Source organism: Corylus avellana, chromosome 1, assembly GCF_965113065.1.
Source record: "Corylus avellana chromosome 1, dhCorAvel1.hap1.2, whole genome shotgun sequence".
Taxonomy (NCBI): Eukaryota; Viridiplantae; Streptophyta; class Magnoliopsida; order Fagales; family Betulaceae; genus Corylus; species Corylus avellana.
Genome location: NC_142490.1, coordinates 22,202,512 through 22,224,571, shown reverse-complemented (window position 1 = coordinate 22,224,571; position 22,060 = coordinate 22,202,512). Strand labels below are relative to the sequence as shown.

At 33.9% G+C, this 22,060-nt stretch overlaps 2 protein-coding genes and 1 long non-coding RNA gene across 4 annotated transcripts; 1 reads left to right on the top strand and 2 right to left on the bottom strand.

The window, feature by feature from the left end:
- Positions 1–5,012: 5,012 nt before the first annotated feature.
- LOC132168757 (RNA-binding KH domain-containing protein) lies at positions 5,013–11,724 on the bottom strand. 2 transcript variants are annotated; one of them, XM_059579789.2, is made up of 8 exons: positions 11,627–11,724; positions 10,264–10,870; positions 9,545–10,039; positions 8,791–9,030; positions 8,457–8,717; positions 7,705–7,760; positions 7,509–7,605; positions 5,013–5,532 (listed from the first exon to the last, which is right to left on the bottom strand). In XM_059579789.2, the coding sequence occupies exons 2-8, from the start codon at positions 10,846–10,848 to the stop codon at positions 5,401–5,403; spliced, it is 1,866 nt and encodes a 621-aa protein (XP_059435772.2). In that variant the 5' UTR covers positions 10,849–10,870; positions 11,627–11,724; the 3' UTR covers positions 5,013–5,400. The 2 variants fall into 2 exon arrangements, with proteins under 2 accessions (XP_059435772.2, XP_059435773.2); XM_059579790.2 differs by having other exon boundaries at positions 11,546–11,634.
- Positions 11,725–12,003: 279 nt separating this feature from the next.
- On the top strand, positions 12,004–14,018 carry LOC132171477 (Small nuclear ribonucleoprotein family protein). The gene is made up of 2 exons (XM_059582798.2): positions 12,004–12,108; positions 13,465–14,018. Exon 2 carries the CDS (start codon positions 13,487–13,489, stop codon positions 13,829–13,831), a length of 345 nt encoding a protein of 114 aa, XP_059438781.1. The 5' UTR covers positions 12,004–12,108; positions 13,465–13,486; the 3' UTR covers positions 13,832–14,018.
- Positions 14,019–16,027: 2,009 nt separating this feature from the next.
- LOC132169460 (uncharacterized) lies at positions 16,028–16,984 on the bottom strand. Its single transcript, XR_015909374.1, has 3 exons — positions 16,954–16,984; positions 16,621–16,695; positions 16,028–16,386 (listed from the first exon to the last, which is right to left on the bottom strand). It is a non-coding gene; the product is annotated as an uncharacterized LOC132169460 (long non-coding RNA).
- Positions 16,985–22,060: the final 5,076 nt, after the last annotated feature.

Below are 22,060 nucleotides of genomic sequence, written 5' to 3'. Positions count from 1 at the left end.
TTATTAGATTTGTAAATGTAAACCTTATATAAGTTAATAGTAGACTCCACAAATTTAATGATTTATTTATTAAATTTATAAGAAAATATGAACCAAATATAAAAAATAAAAATATCGATCCATAACATTTCTTTTAAATATATATATAAAATAAAATAATTAAAAAAACCCGAGGAATAAGTGAGATTTTTTTTTTCTTTTACAAAAATCGAATATTGATATTTCCTTTATAGAAATTATCGTAATAAATATTTAGGCTAAGAAATATTACACATTCTAGTTTTTACGCTCTTGTTCTTACACTTTTAAACATTAAATCAAAATTTAATAGTAATTCATTACGAATTCAATGGTAATCCAATAGGAAGCCTAAAAAAAGAAGGCAAAAAGGGCAATCAAAGTGACAGTTTTACCTAAACGTAATTATAGTAACAAATACTCGCTAAAAGTCGATTATGCCATAGCTTGATTTAGTCATATCAGGACATCAATAGAATTTAAGACGGTTTGCTTTCATTAGTCATGAGAACTTTTGTTGCGAAAATCAAACCGATACCTTAATAGTTTTCCTAACTACATAAAAATGATCTTGAGGCTATTGAGCCGCCACCCGGATGCTAATTTGCTAAAGGTTGTTTATGCTTAAGTGGCTTAATTTTAGTGAAATCCGCTAAAGATCGTTTAAGCTGGAGTTTAGTTTAGACAGTTGTAAGCACTGTTTTCTAGGAAATGAAGTGGAGTACACGTAAGCACCTATACATGATATAGCAGACCAACACGTCACTTTCCACTTTGCCAAAGTTTTTTTTGTGTCATTTTGCCAACCTTTTCCCAGGTCTTGCCTGTGGGGACCACTATCATGTGTATGGGACTGGGTGCTTTTTAACTTTTTCCATTTTTTAAGATAAAGATTATATTAAATTAAAATATATAGTGAATCTTACAAAAAAAAATATATATATATATATATAGTGAAGGCCATAAATTTGTTTTCCAGATCGACGGCGCATGGGCCGCACGTGCAAAAGTAAGAAGATAACAAATCTGAAATCTGGCTTTCGAAAATAAAAAAGAAGGAAAAGAGAAGAGAAAAGGAGAGAAGTACCGGTGAAAAGGCGGTTGCCGTAAATCGCTAACCGCAACACCTCAATCACCGAGGTCTCCGCTAACCGCTAGACGGTTAACCGCCCGGTTAGCGGTTAATCGCATCCGAATAACCGTTTTATTACTAACCATTTTTTTGGGTCTTTTATTGAGTTTTTTTTTTTTTTTTTGGGCTGGTTTTGGGGCTTACTTTAAACGTTTTTTGCTCACTTTAAATAATTTTTCTTTTCCTTTTCATGGCCATTTTAGCATTAAAAATTGTCATATACCAAAATCTTTGTTGGTCACATTCTACGAATCTATACAACATATAATACAAATAAAATTATAACAATTTTTGTAAATCATCACTTCACTTGTAGTCTTGTACACAACATACAAATAAATATTATATATATATATATATATATATATATATATATATATATATATAGAGAGAGAGAGAGAGAGAGAGAGAGAGAGCTCCCTACCTCCTCCACACTATAAAGCATTCACTATGAATTTTTCAAATAAAAATTAAATTTAAAGAGAATATATATATATATATATATATATATATATATATATATATATATAACTTTGAAGAGCAAGTTTAAAAATGAACCAAATAGCAAACTCTTTATATATTTATCTATTTTAATTAAATATTATTTTTTATTAGTTTTAAAGTGTATTATAGCAAGATATAGCGTTGCAAGAAAAAGTGTGTTGCATTAAAATAGAGAGAGTGAGAGGAAATAACATTAAAAAAAAAAAAAAAAAGTAGGGAGTGAATTTTGGCTCTTCAAATGTGGGGAGGTTTATGACAAAACTAAGTAGGGAGTTGGTGTACCACGTTTTCCTTGTAAATTAGTCCAAATTTGACTGAAAGTAGCATTTAAAGAGCTCATTGTGAATGCTCTACTAGGAGAAGAGGAGATGACTCATATAACATCATAAAAAGTTAGTGAGCAAATTATAACAATGTTCATTGACGTTAAGTTTCAAATTGGTTTTTCATAAGATGAGACTAGACTATAAATAGCTCTAAGTGTAATTCACTAGCTTTTTTTTGGAATGATAGAATAAATGTTGTTAGTGTTTTTTTAGGGTCATTACACATGGTATTAAAGCAACATAATAACAAAAGTCAATCCCAACACTCACTCATAGAGGCTCTCACAAACCAATTAACTTCCAACAACAACCCACCATAGCTTCACTTTAACTGGCTCCATGCTCTCAACTCTATCAACACCATCTCTCCCCCAAAACGGACACAACTTCCCCTTAACAATCCTCCACAAAACCTACTCATTAAAATCGACATGACTTAACAATTTTTAGAATTTGAATTTTCAAAAATTATGAGGATCTTGATCCCCTAATAACACCATGTGGTGTTGAAGCATTTCATGGCACGAGCCTTGACAAAGACGTCAAGGATTTGATCAGAGGAGACTGTCACACTCCCAAAAGGTCATTACAATTAGTATAAGATCAATCTAGTGACACCATGTAGCGTTGAAGCATTGCATGACATAGGCCATGATAAAGACATTATGGATTTGAGTGAGAGATTGTAACAAGCCCCAAAGTTAGTCCCACGTTAAGAAGATGATATGTTCATATTGAGTAAGTAAACCATAAAGATGCTCATAAATGTCAAGCATTGGTTTCTTAATAAATAAAACTAAACTTTATAAGCAATTCTAGAGATTTTCAATTATACCTAAACTAGTTCTTTTAGAATGATAGCGCTTATTTACCTAGTGTTTTTCCTGAGTTGTTACAACTCTCATAAGAGAAGAAAAAATCCCTCATAGGGTAGAGGAGAGAACCTCTCTATCTAGAAACTAGGTTGAACTTTTATCTAAATGAAGGGATAAAAGTTGGGGTAATCACCACATGGATTCATCCATGCATACGCATGGACCAATTCAAATATGACATGTATATGCAATTGGTTACAAGTAGAGCACCTTGAGCAACGGGTAGGCTGACCTGTGAGCCTAAGGCCAATCATCAGATGAGGATTGGTTGGCTACAATATCCACTATAATGTGTCTTCCTCACTGTTTATGTATTCTTTTTGTTATGGTTAATTGTCCATATTCAAATATCATTCACACCATCATGGATTGAAAAATTCACATCCACTCATTTCCAGAGATTTCTGAGCCTTCTTGTAACTTGTGCAAGAAACAATGCACCCAGATACCATCTTATCATTTAGGAACAATGAGCAACTCTTTATCTTTCCATCCCTTAAAATAGCAAATGTACAGTGTCTTAAGAACCCAACTAGAAACAAAAGAAAAAGAAATAAAAAACAGAGAAGCTCAACTGTCAAATTAGCTTACAACAATATTTACAAGCACAAGAAATATAAATTTCACTGCTACTATTAACAACATATTACCTTCCAACAATATCAGTAGGGAACACAATGTGCTGCCAAGACTACTGAACTAATAATACAACCAAACTCTCGATGTTACCAAAAAAACCCAACTTCATTTGTCATCTGACCGTCCATGCTGATGATACTATTTGAATTAAACACACAGAATATAGAGATTCACCCAAGAAATAATCGAAGAGAAGGCCAAGAATATAAAAAAGGATATATTTCTGATAATCTGGGTTGGAAAAGCCCCCTAGTAATAATGGTTCAAGGCAAAAGCAAAACTGATGTTTTCTCCTATCTTTTGCTATTCATTATAGAGATGGAAGCAAGAAGAACTGTTTTGCTTTGTCATCAACAATGTCTATCAATCTCATGTTAAAGAAACCTATCTATGAAGCCTTTTGTCTCATGGATCTCTATTGCAGATGATATTCAAGAAATGATCCAAATAATCCACACCAGAAGTCAAAAGGTTGTCTCAACATGGTAAGCACACTGTTGCCAGTCTTTTGCAACAGAGAATCTGAGGTTGAACACAATAGTTTCAGCAGAAAATGATAGTCTGGGAACATGAGAGGAAGTGCGGTTGAAACGCAGCATCAACAATAATGATGCTAATGTATTAGGATACTTGTGCAAATTTGGACATGATATGATCAGGGCAAGAGAACCGAATATACTCCTAGAAAGTAAAATTGCAATAACATAAGTGTTCGTCGCTAGAAAGAGATCAAAGAAAAATTTATTGATGTAACGTTAACTTTTCTTGTAAACGCAAGGATACAGTAATTGCATGGCTCAATTCCAGAATCAAGTCAAACCTAATACTAAAGCTTAGCTGTATTTGAGATACCAAAAGTTTCTCAGTCAGATGGAACAGTGACAGTCACTAGTGTAACTGATAGGGTTGGCCATATGAAATCCTATAGCCGCTTAAACCGGACATCTCTTCCTTAAGTCAGGACCAAGAAGAATTAAAGAATTGTTGATAAAAAAAAGATAAAGGAGTAAAAACAGTGACCATGGTCATTGGTAAGTTTAGTATCATATGATTTGTATCAATAGTAGAATAAGAAGTGAAAGATATAGTGTTGAGGAAATAAATTCACAAAAATTACACCCTCTAGGGTTTTCTGATACAAGAGCATATGCAGATTTCTGAGACATGAAATTTACTGCAATATACGTAAGAGGGCATCTTTGATAAGCTCAGAAATAATATAATACTTGAGAGAAGATGATTTCATGGTTCATTTTGCTACAAATTCTTATTGTCTAGCAAGGATAAGACACAAGATAGAATTAATGTGCAGAGGGAGAGCACATTTAACCGCAGAAGATGATTTCCCTCTCTTCCCACTGCATTAAAATTGTAAACCAAGGAGTATATTGAGAGAAGACATCACCACCAACCGCACTGCACTGGCATCATTGATAGAAAGATTCTTCTACCAAGAATCTGAGTGAGGTTTAATCGCCAGAAAACAACACATATATTAAAGTTTGACAATTATGGTCATCTGCGGAACTATTACCTGACATGAACATCAAATTCATAGAGTATGATAGCATTGGAAATAAGATGGACTACAAATTCGTCAAAGACATCGCCAGACAAAATAACAGGAAAGGAAAGAAAGATCCTAACAGTTCTAAGATATTGCTGATGAAGAATAGATGAAGAGACAAAGAAGGAAGCCTATATCACTAAACATAAAGCCAGCAGCAAATCTTCCTGGATGATCTTGATAGCACTGCTATGGAAGAACAGGAGAAGTCCAGTTGAGGAAGCCTAGAAATGAAGCCCTCTCCAGAACCAAACCTAAAGGAACTAAGGAGAGGAACCATGACGGAGAAAATTCCAAGATTTTAACTATTCACCTTCTACCTAGAAGCATCCTTGAAAGTCAAACGGACATTATAAATGCCTGAATCAAGTGTCCCGCTGCACGCTTTTGATCAGGAGTGCCTGATATAAGAGCAATACGATCACCCCGGGAAGATTTGGAATCAGAAATCTCTACCATTGCACCCGATATCTGGAGGGAAAATACAATGTCATTCAGTCCAGAAAACTCTTTAATATATTAAGGTGAGTGAAGTATACACACCAGGCTCCATAGCAGATCCAAATAACAAATGACTTGAGAAACAAAATATAAAGCATTAGACCTTAAGGACAGATATAAATTGCAGAGACATCAAAGCATAGAGACATTTGTCTATTTATGTTTTATAAGTTACATTTGTTGATGTAATACCAAAATGATCATTACATATTAAAAATGGTCTACAAAACAATAACTGAGAAACACAAGTATCTTGGACACAATCGAGTATCTTGAGATACATATTTAAGAATGTTAACATGGTGTAGCAAATACGACCACATGTAATAGCATCAGTACGAAGAGTCACAGCATACTATAGGATGGCGTTCGGTTCATGTAAATCCAATAAGCCCCCCAGTATCCAGATTCTCAGAAATGTGATGCATGGTGATCTGAATACCCATACACTGATTATGCCCATGTTTGGTTTAGTTAGGAATCTGATACCAGCGTTTGGCTTATTCACATGAATCATACAAGAATTATTTATTTTTAGAATATATTCCTGTCTAGGATAAATTTGAATTACTGATGTTCAAATTTTGCTTTAGGTTGTTCACTGCGGCACAAAATCATGAAGCTGGAATAACTTAGAAAGAGAGTGATGCCTAGCGAGAGCGTCAAAAATTAGGCTAAAGAAAGATAACAAAGTATTACATAAATTAATAAAAAAGAAGGCATAGCATAAACACCTTGCAGTGTTCATGTCTACCATTCTCAACAAAAACAAAAAACCACTTCTCCTCTTGATTTGCTTCGACTTCATAAAAACAAAATTGGAAAGGGATGAAAGAATGAAAGGGATTTGGGTGTTGTGGTTTCACAAATTGAGACAAGAAAATAGGTCTGAGAACATAATATGGCAACAAGTTTAGGAAAAAACTAATGATGGAAAAATTAACTTTTCCCCAACTCTGATTGAAAAATAGTGGGAAAAAAAAGACTCATGGCTACCAAAAAAAATCTAGGAAAATTAGGTGAAAGAAAAAAGAGGTTTTAGTAACTAGAAAGAAAGGGTTGGGTTCCTCTCAGTTCAAGGAAATATCCTAACCCAGTTCAAGACTGAGGCCACTGACAACTACAAGACAAACGGTGCATTTTGATGATTGTGATTAAAAACAAAACTAAAGAAAGACATTCATCAAAATTGAGAACGAAAAAATTGATCCATACAGGGGCAGAGAAAATGGTCGGCTAAGTTGCTGGCAGTGGTGCTAGCTTCAGTGGATTGAGGAGAGAGGAGTAACCACACAATTAAAGCCAGTGAATGATGAAGAAAGGATATTAAGTGGGGGTTAATACAATCATTATACCAAAAGTAGAACTTCCCGAATCCAGGAGATGTGAATGCCCATCTGTTTTGAAGGGAATCAATATTCCTATAAACTGAGATTTTATGGGAATCATGAGCAATTTGCATCAAACAAGACAATACCCAGAAATCCAACAAAATATCTCAGAAAAATATGATTTTATAACAAATGCCACCTTTTCTTTTTTGGCAATAACTTCTATTCCACAACTCCAATAACTTGATGCCATGAGCATTTTATCACTCTTTCCCACCATCATATCAGTAGTTATCTATTGTTGATTCTTTTTTGAATAAAAATAAAAAGTTCAATGCCTCAGTCAAAATTCTTTTTGATATTTTTTTTTTTTTGATGCCTCAGTCAAAATTCTAAAATTTCAACTTGACAAAGTATGAGACCAAAATTTCTATATAGGGTCATGTTTGAGAATGGCCAAGCATGAGTTGAATGCAACATTTTTACATGACGTATCAAGTTATACAAATTCATGGAAATGGACATTGGTGATAATAATTCAGATTTCTTATCTTGATTCAGGTATGCTTTACTAACAATCAGAAAATTAAATCTGATGTAGGAAGATGAACCAACCTTCCGAATGTTGGCAATATTGGCCCCTCCTTTACCCATCACTTTACCCACTGCATTAGCAGGGACCAAAATCTCAACAGTTGAAGGGGCAGGCAACCTGCATAGAGTCATGGAATTAAAAAGTGGATACAGATAGAAGGTATTAGGCCAAAGAGACAATCTTCAAGACCAGATCTCACGAAAATAATATACTAACCCTCCATACAGCTTGGATGAATATGTAGGCATTGATCCATAGCCATTGTCACCCATCTATCAACAAGAAAAAAGAAAAGAAAAGGAAAACTTAATGCTAACAACAGCAGGAAGAAGAATTAGGGCCCAAAATATACATCATACAGAGCCACAGTAGTCATCATTTAACAAAATGCAAAAAGCTTTTATTTTTAAATCAAACATTGTCAATGCCCAACCAACTGAATAAAAAAAAGGGCCAAAAATTAAGATAAAACCAATTCAAAACAAAAAGCAGTCTAGAGAAATGGAGAAAGACCGATGCAAGGGCTTTCAAAGCTCATGCTATAGGTTTTTCACTACCATAACAATTATACAGCCTACTTAAACATAATATTAAACAAGCTCTAGAGTATCGTAGAAAGATCTGAAGATGCCACTGTAACGAATTTGATAAGACATTGATATCATCTCCTACTGAATAGAAAACAAGATGAAGTTGGAGTAGGAACTAATAAAATCACTGATGGCTCGTTATAATCAGAAGAGTAAAATGTCATTAAAGCAAGTCATCTGTCAAAAAGATAAACATCAATTTAGAAAGATCTTATAATAATCACTTCCCTCCAACAATTGACACTTGTCAACCCCTAGATCAGCACCAAGAGAATCACAAAGTTCATCATTACTAGCAATAAGGATAAACATAACTTTTGCTGATGATGAAAGTTAGTGGCAGTGATGATAAAAATACAGCAAACAGTGTCAACATACCGACAAAGATCCATATCCATAGAGGCTGCCCGAAGAAAGCATGCCCAAGCCACTTCCACTTTCAACCCTCTGATCATATCCCATTGAAGCAACAGGGGGAATAGAAGGCAAGACAGATGGTACTGAGAGACCAGTTGAGAAAAGAGAATCAGCACCAACATTAGGATTGCGGCCACCATCCCTATCTTTCAAGACATCATCGCGGAGCCTTAAAACAATCTGGATAAGCGCATCTCTTACGCTACTAACTTCTCCAAGCACCTAATTGAGGAACAAATTCAATATAAAGTATGGAATATCAATAAGAAATAGTAAAAGACCAAACTTAATTTACCTCAACAAGTTCATCATTTACATCAGCACACTTGGGCTTCTCGCCTTTCGAGATACGGACATCAGCTTTAGTCCTTTTACGGATCTCATTTATAATAGAGCCGCTTTTTCCAATGATACAACCAATGACCTTGGATGGAACAAGGAGTCTAATACTAACAGTGTCATCATCTTCATCATTAATCTTTGCTTGCAGCAATAGAACAGCTTCAACCGCCATGGATTTCAAATCATCGGGCGACTGCCAAACAATTGAAAAGCAAGCATGAGCAACAAGCATTAGTAGATTATACCATTGTGTAGCATATGGTCAGAACGGAGTGAATGTAATTTATCAATAAACCAAATATTATGATGTAATTTAACTAAGATTAGAGAAGATTAATCATGTTATGATACTAGACGCATATAGGATACAGCAGATAGCTACTTTCTGTTTGGCCTAATAGAAGTTCAAAAGTACAAAGGTGCCAGCCCTCTGCAAGGTATATGAATAACAGATAACTGCCAAAAATTGCCCTCCACAAGTTTTCCTGTGAATTTTTATCGAAACATAAAACCTCTTCATTTAAGTACCAAACATTGATAGAGCAAACTGAATACAATAGAAGCATCAGTAATGAGAGTTCTAAAATGATACAAAGGAAAACCAGATAAATCAGAAAAGAAGTGGATCATCCATTGCTCCATATAGTCCGAGTACTTTTAAAGAATCAATGAAAATAAAAAAGAAGGGCCAGAAAACGGAACTGTACCTCTGTTGCAGTAATCGTGATGATACACTCATTACGATCATTCTTGGTATCATCCACCTCAATACGAGCACCACTAGCCTGTCTTACACTTTTGATAGTACCCCCACCCTTGCCAATGACACGCCCAATCTTGTCAAAGGGACATAATACTCTTACAGCTAACTCCTCAGACTGTGAGGCACCACCAAACCCAGACACCATGGGAAGGGCGGATGAATAAATAGGCCATGTATTTCCCGTATCTGCATAACCCTGGAGATCCTGTACATTTGTAGCACCTATTATTTGAGGAACGGATCTAGGAGGGATGATAGGATCTGCACTTTGATATAGTCCCCCAGGTGGATAAATAGGGACATCTGATGGGATGATAATGCTTGGAGGAGCTTCTGGTACAGTCGTCTCAAGAGGAATCTCTTCTCTAGGAGTAAACTTGTACATAATGGCAGAAACAGCAAACAGTGCTTTCTTCACGGAGTCTGAGTCACCACTAATCTATTCACATGATGAGAGAATAGTGAAAAAATATATGAAGATCCTAAACATATATGTTATTTTATGCATAAGATCCAATTACCAGAACTAAACCGTGATGTGCAACCAAAAATGTAATATGAGTGTTCCATAGTACATACTAATCAGGACAACATATGTCAAATAAACAATCTACCATAAACTTAAAATAAAAATCAATTGACCAAGGTAGAGTAGATGCTAACCTGGAGAAAATTGTCGAAGTCCATAGCGCATGAATGAGTTGGGTCAGTGGCATCCTTGGCTGAGACCTTAATGTTAGTTCTCGTCTTGCTTCTCAGTTTCTTTATTGTGGCCCCAGCCTTACCAATAATATTTGCAGACTGGCTGGACGGAACAAGAATTTGACATTCCTCCTTATCTTTCCGCTTCTTGTCAGAATCTCCTACAGTACCCACAGCATTTGCAATGGCAGCATGAACTTTGAGAAGTGCATCCTGAGCAGCGCATAAAGGTTCCCTGTCACTGAACTCATCGTCAACCTCAACCTCTTCCTTCTCCTTAACATAGCTGTAGATGGTTATAACTCGGTCCTTAGCACCTGGATATGGATCCACAACCTTCACTTTCGCCCGCGTCTCTTGCCTAATCGAATTTATCACTTTCCCACTCTTACCAATGACACTTCCAATAACCCCATCTGGGCATAGTATTCTATAAATAACCAGTTCATCTTTCCCTTTGTCATCTTTTTCGTTCACCCGTCTCTTCTGATTCTTGTTGTCATCATGGCCCCTCTGGGAACGAGATCGCTTCCCAGTTTCACCCATTTTTACAAATTTAAATTAACTCCTGAAAGTGAAAAATAAGGTCAAAATTAACTACATCCACAGTTACTAGTATGCACTTTATAACCTTTTCTCAACTCCTCAACCTAAATGCACCCAAGCCACTTGGTATATTCAAATCGTCTATTTCTTAAAAAAAAAAAAAAATTCACAAATTATCATGGAACTACGAATTTCCCTTGCTTCCATTTATTACGCACAATCGTTTATTCAGATATATAAAGTCCACTTTAGTGAAAACTTAAGTTTCTATTGGACCAAAATTTATAATACTTCTTTTTTGATAAGTATTAAAAAATCTGGGTCCAATAGACGTACAGGTTTTTTTCCTATTCTTTTTCTCAGCATCAAAACAAAGCTTCAAACACGAACGATTGAAAACCAACAACAAATTAATTGATCATGAGTAACAATTTCACAAATTTAATGTCCACACATACACACACAGACCCAATATAACATCTACAAATACCAGAGGAATCTTGACAAAAATCGTAAGCAAATACAATCAGAAATCAAGGGGACTAAACGAACATCAATGGCAAAGAAAACCTCAAAAGCTTTCCAAACAAAACTTTCCCACAAATATTTACACGAAACTAAAGAACCAATCTTTACTTCAATAACTTATATTCCATGAAAAAAGAGAGTAATTAGGGTTTTCCCAAGGGTTTATTACCTCGAATATTTCCTCGCAGGAGAAAATAACTGAAATGAAAATTGTGAAAACCCAATTACAGAGATTCTCAGAGAAGCATACCTTGTAAATATGATTACGGCGAAGAAAAATCCCAATCCGAGAGATAGCGAAAAGGCCGTGCCTTCTTCTATGAACCTCTTTGGATACCCTACTTTTGTTTTTTCTCTCTACGACTGTCTTTTATGGGATCGGATGCCATGGTCGTGTCGTTTGGTTCAAAGTTCAACGTATCAGGACCGTTGAGGTGATGGGCTTAGTGGGTCCTACAAAATCTGACAGGTGTAGACAGTTAAGAGCCTCAAGGCTGTTTACAGTTTTTGTTCAAAAAGCAGAGGATTATAGCTCCACGTGTAGTTACCTCCTACTGACGGTTGGTTCCACGTGTGGAACCGGGTATACTAGGTTGATGGTACGACGACGACGACGATATTTTGCCAACTCAAAAAAACGTCGGCCAAAAATATCTTAGAATGACCGAAACTCTGCCGGCTCTTCTTCCTCTCTGGGATTAACACGAGGGCTTATCGTTACAAAAACTACAGGTATAAAAGTCTATCCTAATGTGTTTTAACTTTTAAATTTTAAATTTCTACCAGTGATAGGATTAAACCCACAATTTTTTATTATTTTGGCTTTGTGGGTATGTTTTGTTTCTTATGTTGTTAATTGGTAAGTATATTTATAGTATGTGGTTGATACACTGCTTGTACTGTATATTTTAGTGGAGATTTTGCCCAATGCACTCTAAAAATTATACCATTCTGTGTTTTCGTTTTCAGTGTGAATTGGGTATCTAAGCTTTTTATTGTTGGACGGGGATTTGCTTAATACACTAAAAGTTGACAATTAAAAATTTTAGTCAATGTTATCTCAGCTTGAAAAGATCCCAGTGAGGGAGAGATTGGAGAGGATATTGCTATGGGAATAGAACTCTGAGTCCGTGTAGTAGAGGATGGTTATATTGGATTTTTGAATTTCCATAAATGTGTTAGTTTAAGGAGAAGATTTGTGGTAATTGTGCTATGGTGCAGGATGGTTTAGCTTATTAGGCTGCTGTAAAAATGAGATTGGAGAGGATATTGCTATGGGAATAGAACTGGGTCCGTGTAGTAGGGGATGGTTATATTGGATGTTTGAATTTCCATAAATGTGTTGGTTTAAGGAGAAGATTTGTGGTAGTTGTGCTATATGGTGCAGGATGGTTTAGCTTATTAGGGTGCTGTAAAAATGAGATTTGTTCAATTGAGGTGGCTGCGAGTGAGTGGCAAAGGAGGCTGTATGCTTAAAACTTATTCTTAATATGTCAACATTTATTCAGTTTCTGTCAGCCACTGTATCTCATGAAGTTTTCATTGGTGTGTGCTTGTCCTTAACCAAGTTCATCCTTATCCCTGTTGAATTGACGCTTAAGTTTAAGTTCTTGTGTTGCATGGAAGGATAGTATATGAGGAGCAAAATGTAAATTTGTTGCTTGCATCTTAGAATAGGGGAACCTTTCTTTTTTCCATAAAGATTATAGATACGTACTGTCCTAGTTTCTGAGTTTAGAAGCTGGATGTTTGTATTAGTTGGTCTCTGGTTGAGGAGTTTCTAGTTGGGTTTGTAAGGAGCCTGTTTGTAGGCTCCTTTGTTGTGTGTAAGCTGTTTTAGCGGGTTGTTTAGTTTGTTTCTAGTGTTGAATGAAATTTTACTTCTTCATCAAAAAAAAAAAATAAAGGTACTGTCCTAGTAAATCATAGAACTTGTTGGTTTCTATAATCTGTTTTGGAAGGGTAGTTTTTGGGGTCAGGACATTAGCATTGTTGATTTTGTGACACAACTTAAGCTGTTATTAGTTACTGAACTTGGTTTATCAGCAAGCAACAGATTTTGCAATTTCTTTTCTTTTTGTTTTTCAGATATAGTGATTAATTCAAGTTCATGGACATGGAACAAGAAGCAGAGAAATCCATGGTTCAGGCAGAAAGTTCTGATGGTTCTAACTTAAACAGTTCGGATCTTGTAACTCGTGTAAGGAATCTGCTGTATCGCCGAATGCTGGTGGGAATTAAAGATGGACGGTTTTTCTTGGGCACTTTCCACTGCATTGACAAGCAAGGAAACATCATTCTCCAAGATACCGTGGAGTATCGTAGCACAAGACGCTCCTCTCCTTCTCCAATGGAACAGCGGTGCCTCGGTCTTATTCTCATCCCTTCCTCTTGTCGTTCCTCATGTCATGTGGATTGTTCTATTGAAGAGCAATTGTCACTGCTAAAAGTTTAGGGATCAAGAGCAGTTCTGAATTTGATAATTTTTCTGCTTGAATCAATGTGATAAGAAATGTTACATTTTCCTTGTACGTGATTATTATATTTTTGTTTGTTGAATAGTTTCGCTTTGAGTAAAAGAAGGAACATTATAATTGTTATTTTTGCCGGAAATGATGTAATGAATCAGGGAATTAGTTCAACTTATGATTGTCCAGGCGTTCTCTGTTTGCATGCATGTGAGGGATTAGTTCTTTTATCTTTTGCTTTTCCATATGTGGTCAGGTTTATATGAGTGTTTAAGAGTTTTAATTTGTATCATAAGCGATGGTTTAATTGTGAACTTTATTATACTTGAAGCAAAGTTGCTTCTATAATTGAGTTTCTGAATTTGATCTTTATAACTGTGTGTATTGTAATTTGATTTAAATATATTCACCTTCCAGGAAAATCATTGATTTGGTTTTTGTCTCATATTTGGAACAGTTTTAGTGTTTTGAAGAAAATATATCATTTAACTAAAAAAGGATGTCCTAAAAAACAATGAAAAGCAGGAATTTGAAATAATGATTTGGCTTCATGTTTTATGTCGTTGAAGAGAGAAAAGAATTGAAGGGTTCCTTGTTGACACTTAAATTTACATTTTTCTTGGTGGTTATTTTCCTCCTTATCATTGTGGGTTGCTTGTGCCATTTGGAATTTTTTTTCAGCCAATTTGGGTTGTCTTGGGTCATGCCTAGATAAGTAGTCGATTTGTATGCTTAATGATGGATTGTTGACAACACTCGGCATATTACTATGTGAAAGATGGTGCTTTCAGTTTTCGTGTCTTTTGTGGGGTCTACGAAAGGAAAGTAGTAACAGAAATTTTGAGGACTGTGAGAGGACTTTAGAGGAAATTAAGTTTTTATTTTTTAACACATTGTATCTTTGGCAACTGCGTTTGTTTCTCTTTTAGTGATTAGTTATCATGATTTTCTTATTTTCTCGTACTAGCTAGGTGAGCTTCTCTTATATATTTTATGTTTATTAAGGGTCGTCTTACATTTTTTAATGATATTTTGATTATTTCTCCAAAAAAAAAAAAAAAAAAAAAAAAAATTCACCTTATAGTTGTATGGAAACGAGCTTGATGAAAACCATCAGTGAGTGTACTTCCTTTTTTAACTGAAACATTTCATAGGTATGATACCAATCCAAAAGGTTGATGGAGATCTAAATTGCTTGATTAATTAAATAGGGTTTCCTTGATGACTAATCCTGATCATCTATATACTTTTATCAACAAAAAATCCTGATCATCTATGCTATTATAGAATATTTGAAGATGATGGAAACCAGACGTGGTCGGCTCATGAATGGAAGCCATTTACAAAATTAAACTACATGGATTTGTTGAGAACTTAACAATGGAGTTGTTGAGACCTGACATTTCCCTAGGCATTCTTGCATATCACTTTTGGAGCATTTTGTCAAAATCTCGGCTGCTAGTTGGACAAATTTCAGTATAGAATCGAGTTCTTGATAAAATTTAGCAGTTAGCTCTAGAAACTCGCTGCAATTTGAAAGAATTGGAACGTGGATTTGTTACACTTGGTGCTCAAATTGCTAACAATTCAAGCACCTTCATAGAGTGAGCGAGTAGGGGTTATCTGCCAAAAGCCCTACCCTAGCCACTTGCTTAGGGCAAGTGAACCCTGCGGCCCCCTTTTCTATAGGATTGTCCGAATTACTATCAATTTGGTTTAGTTTTAATTACTCTTTAATACTTAGCGCATCGTACTGATCAAACACTGAAAAACTGGCTAACATTAGTTTTTATGTGACAATGACAAAACTTGAATTTTCCACAAGTACTGCAACTTGGGTTAATGTGTATCTTGAACTTTGGCAGTGTTTTTTTGTTTTGTAAGAACATTCATTTAATCAAAAGAGATTACAACAGAGAAACAAATACAAGCTAATTTAAAAACCCCAATTCAGACAAACCCCTAGCACCTCAGTGCTTATTCGTCCAGAGTTCTAAGATTATGAGTGGTAATATTAGTCATATTGCAGTCCTCAATTTCTGGACAAATGGGTTTGGATGAGGGAAAGAAAAGTCTTGCAGGAGAAGGGAAGAAGATATCAAGATTCACCAAAAATAGTGCTAGAAATTTTTTCTCTTATTTGCAGTTCATCAACTTGCTATGATCCTTTACAACGCCTAAAGGCCACATTATGTGTCAATTAAATTAGGCCAAATTTGGTGAAGGATGTAAACTTTGGGTTGCAGAAACTTGCGACTAAAGCTTTATCTAATTACAAAAAGGAAAATTATAACTAGTTCCTCTTGAACCTTGGAGCTTGGAGCTTGTTTCCAAATTATCTAGGGTAATGAATTTTTATGCCAGGATCTTTTTCTGCAAGAAGTCAAACTCAAGGACCACCTGAAGCATTTGTTTGATATAATTCACAAACATTATCAAAACCTGTCTTTATAAGATGTTCCATACAAAATAAGGTAAGGTACGGTTCGAACAACGGTGTCGATCGGTACTGCAAAGTTAACACCAGATGATAATCCTGTCCCTATAATAATACAATGAAAAATCAAAAGCATTCAAACTTTGACCTAAAGTGGTTTGCTTCAGCATCTTCATTATATTTTATATCATCATGAAGATAAGGTTTGATAATTTCAAAGTTTTCTGATGATATATGTAATTTTAACTCTCATGTCTAAAGGAGAGAGAAATCATATGCATGGCTTCCATTTCTAGAATACAATTAAAGAAACAAATAAATGAAGAAGCATCTATTCACCTTTGCGAGTAAAAGTTGCTGTATTAACTCCAATAACATGGCCGTGTGAATCAATTAACGGCCCACCTGAATTACCTGTAAAGATTCCATCAAAGAAGCTTGAAAATTGTCTGATAAATACAATTTGTTTGAGTTTAACAAATTGCAATGCCTCACTGTTTGCAGGGTAGCATCAAACATCCCTCAGTGATAGCAAAAATTAATGGTCATATACTTTTATATGATGGCCCGAACCGAATGCATATGATCTTCTCCACTTAATAGAAAGAAAAGACGACGACAATCAAGAAGTTCATAAGAATGAAATATATTTGACAGGAAAATGAAATTTACCTGCATTAATAGCGGCATCTGTTTGAATAGCCATCACAAAACAAATATTACTGCATTGGGAAAATCTTAAAAGCACTGCTAAGCCTATTAAAACATTCACATTCATCTAGAGCTTGGCTTTAAAGGTGAACATGCATTGGTCTATTACTGAGCCAATATTAAGCCAAGCTTAAGCAGTTTGGTTTCATATCACATTCCTACTCCCCATGTTATCTCACACAAATATCAATCAGCAAAACACTTAATATTCAATTTATCACCAAAATCATTCTAAAGGTCCCGCATACAAATCCTGGGCACACGAGTTACAGGTTTTGATGTTGGGGATTGGGGGTGTGCCGGCCATGGGACCGGCTTCTTCGTTATCTGAGCAATGCCTGCGACTTTTGTCATCTATTTTTTCTTAGGCAAGTTGCATTTTTCGGATTACTAATATTATATATCACACCATTATCTCTTTATTATTTTACTATGATAGTATTAATTCACCTTTAAATCAACTCTTATTAAAAATAATAATAATAAATTTGCGAGATAAGCTATGGTTTGCTTTCTCTTTTTCTTGATTGTTATTTTTCTCTTATTAAATTTTGAATTCAATGGTGATTTTAGATGTTATGTACATGCTCATATAAGAGAATATATATTTAAAAATATGAGAGTGAGACCGTCAATATTTATAGTTTGAGTAGTGCTAGAAGGAAGGCTTATGCCCTCCTTATATCTTTTCAAAATTTATATTATTTTTAAAAATTACTATTAAATTAAAATTTAATAATCATTTGTTACAAATTTAATAATACTTTTAAAAGTTACATTAATTTTGAGATGATGTCAATAATCATCTATCACGGATTCATCTTTCTTCTAACATTACTCCTTCCCCGTAGACGTTCCTCTATAAAACGAAAATAATTGTGCAATAAATAGATGACTTATAATTAATTGAAGGACACGAAGGAAGGAAGGAAGGAGGGAGAAAAGTAATTGGAAACGAGTGGGCAAGTGCAGTGATGGCTAACGTGTCACACATTATTGATCTTTCTTTGTTCTATCCATAGTCTGAAAAGTGAGATAACGCCAAATAACGGAGAATCCCAAGAAAAATCAGTGGAGAAAATGGAAAAAGGAAAAGTGGAAGAAAAAGCAGTGGAAAAAATGGCCAAAACCACATATCGACCTTGTTAGTCAAACATCTCATCTATCGATGCCATCAACAACCGTGCAACCAACAATTTCATGGAAGAACCTAGAAAAATAATAATAATAATTCATGGCAGAGAAATACAAAGGTACGTTTTACTATTCTATTCTAAAAGGTGCTACTTTTTTTTTAAAAAAATTGGTATTCCCAGATTTCATTTCTCCAAAATAACTTTATTCGTGGCTTACAATCTAGAATTTCCTCACCAATAACTAGGGCCAAGCGAGCTAACTTATGCGCAACTTTATTAGCTAATCGCTTTGCATGCTTAATCTCCCATTAGTGTGCCCCTTGTAGAAGAGTTTTAGTGTCATTTATAAAATGCCCATACTTACTCGAACACATCTCCTTTTTTTGGACAGCTTTCACCACCTCTAGGGAATCCCCTTCCAATATGACACGACTCTTGCCCAGTTGCTTGCACATATCCTGTGACGTCTCATATTGTTTGAGCATGAAAAAAATAATGTGTTTATATGAAATATATTTTTTTAAATGATATGAGACTTTTTGGAATAAATCCAATAATAAAACCATGCGAGTTTGGCCCAAAGCGAACAATATCATACCACTTGGAGCAGGGGTGTTACAAATGGTATCAAAGTCATAGCTCAACCTAAGATGGGAGGAGCATGCACAAGCCCATGAGGGTCGCCAGCGAGGACGCTGGGTCCTAAGAAGGATGATTGTGACGTTCCACATTACCTAAGTATAAAAAAGATGAACAGATTTGGCCCAAAATAAACAATATTATACCACTTGGAACAGCGATGTTACATATCCACCGCAAGCCAAGCTCCTACTGCCTCTGCCGCTATGGGTACTGTAATCAGTCGTTTAGTTGTGCATTTAGCTACTAGTATCAATCCTCATGCGTCCGAGTTTAGTTGTGCATTTAACTGCTAGTATCACATCCTCATGCGTCCGAACTACCAAACCCACGCCCATCCTTTGCCCACCACTATCAAGTGATGCACCCTAGTTGATTTTAATAATTATTTATCACAAATTCAATTATATACAGTAATTTGAGATGATGACAATAATCATCTATCACAAATTTAATAATCTTTTTTTTAACATTACTCCTCCAGGGATTGAGATATCTTATAACTCCCTTTAAATTCAATATTCTCAAATTTATAATATCAACCATTTATCTAATCTAAGCGTCTAAAATAAGTCATGGTTCAGCATTTAACGAGAAAACATGGTTTATTAAATTCCTTGAAGATAACTTGCTCATTAAATTTTTTCATTAAATGTTAAAACATGACTTATTTTAGATTCTTAGATGAGATAAACGGCTAAAATTTATAAATTTGAGAATTTTAAATTTAAAGAAATTATAGGGAATCTCAATCCTTAAATTAGATGAATGACTAAGATTTATAAATTTAAGAAAATTATAAGAAATGTCAATCCAATATTTATTTGTTCTATCCGTCGTCCGAAAAGTGAGATAACACCAAAGAACAGAGAATCCAAAGAATAAGTGAACACAGACATCTCTTAGAAATTTACTTAGAAATTTAAAGAAAGTTTTAAGAGATTTCAATCCAATATTTATTTGTTCTATCCATAGTCTGAGAAGTGAGATAACACCAAAGAACAGAGAATCCAAAGAATAAGCCGGAGAAAATGAACAAATGAAAAGATGTCCACAGCACACAACGACCATCCTAGTCAAACATCTCGTCTATCGAGGCCATTAAAACCGTGCAAGTGTGCAACCAACAATTTCATCGAAGAACCTACAAAAAGATAATAATAATAATAATAATTAATGGAGAGAAATACAAAGTTTGGTTTTACTATTTTAAAAGGTGCTTCTTAAAAATGCTATAATTTAGCCTTTAAAAGTATATATATATATATATATATATATATTTATATATTTAAAAATACATCAGTTCCTTAAAATTTGAAACGCAAAATTTTTACCTTTTAAATAGTAATTTTTTAAAAACATAATCTCAAATAATTTATTTATTTTATTTGATTTAAAATCACATTTTTTTATGTGCGAATTCCTAATGAACCCACTCTTAATCGATTTTAAGGGAGCACTCGTAATTTTTACCGTTTAGGCCCATCCTGAACGGCGCTCCATGGATTAGTGCTACTATAGTCACCCCAAGTAAAATAGCTACAATTAACCTCTACTCCAACCTTTTTTATTTTTTTATTTTTTTTAAAAAAAGTCTACGCATGGTCAAAAACAATGAATTGATTCCTTCGCCAATGCTTTTTAAGGAAGTTATTATTATTATTTTTTTTAAAAAAATAAAAATATTAACAAATAACTCAAAATACAAAATACGAAAACTTATTTTTTATTTTTGAGAAATGTTAAAATTTAATAAAAACTCCACATTTTGCCCATCAAAGTTCATGTGACAAGATCCCACATCATATTTTTTGTGGAGAAAAAAAGACAAAACAAAAAGAGGATGATGTGGCATCTTGCCACATGAACTTTTATGAATAAAATATGAAATTTTTATTAGATTCTATCATATCTCTTTATTTTTATATCATATCACAACTAAGAAGTTATAATATTGGGTAAAGTCCACATACCCCCCTCAAACTACCACTCAATTGACAATGTCCCCCCTAAACTTTCAATTGTGACAATGTTCCCCCCAAAGTACCAAAACATTGTCAATGTCCCCCCAAGACTAGCCATAGGACAAAAATGCCCCTATAGATTTCTCAATAAGACAAAAATACCCCTATAAAGTCAAAAAAAAAATTGATTTTTTAAAAAACAAAAAATTTTAATTGAAAGATAATATTTAAAAAAAAAAAAAATTAAACAAAATTTTTTATTTTTTTTTTAAACGGAAATTTTTATTCTTAAAAAAAAAAACTAATTTTTTTATTTAGTTTTAAAAAACAAAAAATTTCATTTTATTAAACGAAAATTTTATTTTTTTAAACGTAAATTTTTATTTAAATAAAATTATAAAAAAAAAATTAAAAAAAAAAAAAAAAAACGAAAATTTTCAATTTTTATAAATTAAAAAAAAAAATCGAAATTTTTTTAATTTTTTTCTTATAAAATTGATTTTTTTTTTTAAAAAAAAAAAAAAAAAAAAAATTGGCCATCGTTTGGATTTTTTTTTCTTTTCTTTTTTGTTAGTTTTAGGTTTTTTCTATAAGTTTTAGTTTTTTTTTTTCTTTTTTTTTTTATTTTACTAAGGGTAATTTTGTCATTGGGGGGAACATTGACAATTTTTGGTAGTTTGGGGGGGGACATTGTCACAATTGAAAGTTTGGGGGGGACATTGTCAATTGAGTGGTAGTTTGAGGGGGTTAAGTGGACTTTCCCCTATAATATTTTATATTTGTATTGATATTTCTCTTAATAAGTTTTTTATCTTTTTTATGCTAGAATGTTTTTATTTTCATTTATTATAATTGCTGGTAAGATTTATTTGAGTTTGTGCCTACTTTAATGTTTTTCTATCATACTTATTGTCTTTATATAAATAAAAAGTTATATAATATTATTTTATAGAGTGGTGATAAAGAGGATCACGCCGGTGTTTTTTTAATATATATATAATTAAAATATTAAAAAATATATTATTTTAATATTAAAAAACACAGGCGTGTTCTCTCTAGCATTGCTCTATTTTATATCATGAATATATGAGATGTAGAAGATACTTATCCATTAGACTTAAAAAAAAATAGAGTCGTTCATGGCCTACCACTTAAAGAAAATAGAAAAAAAGTAACTGGATAATAATCTAATGAACATGCTTTAAAAAAAAAAGAGTGAAATAATGGTGATTTGAAAAAAAATAATAATGGTGAACAGTCTATCTTTTGCTTTTACACCAAACAGCCAGCAAGGGTCCCACAAACAACCCATGTTCGTCAAAGCAATTT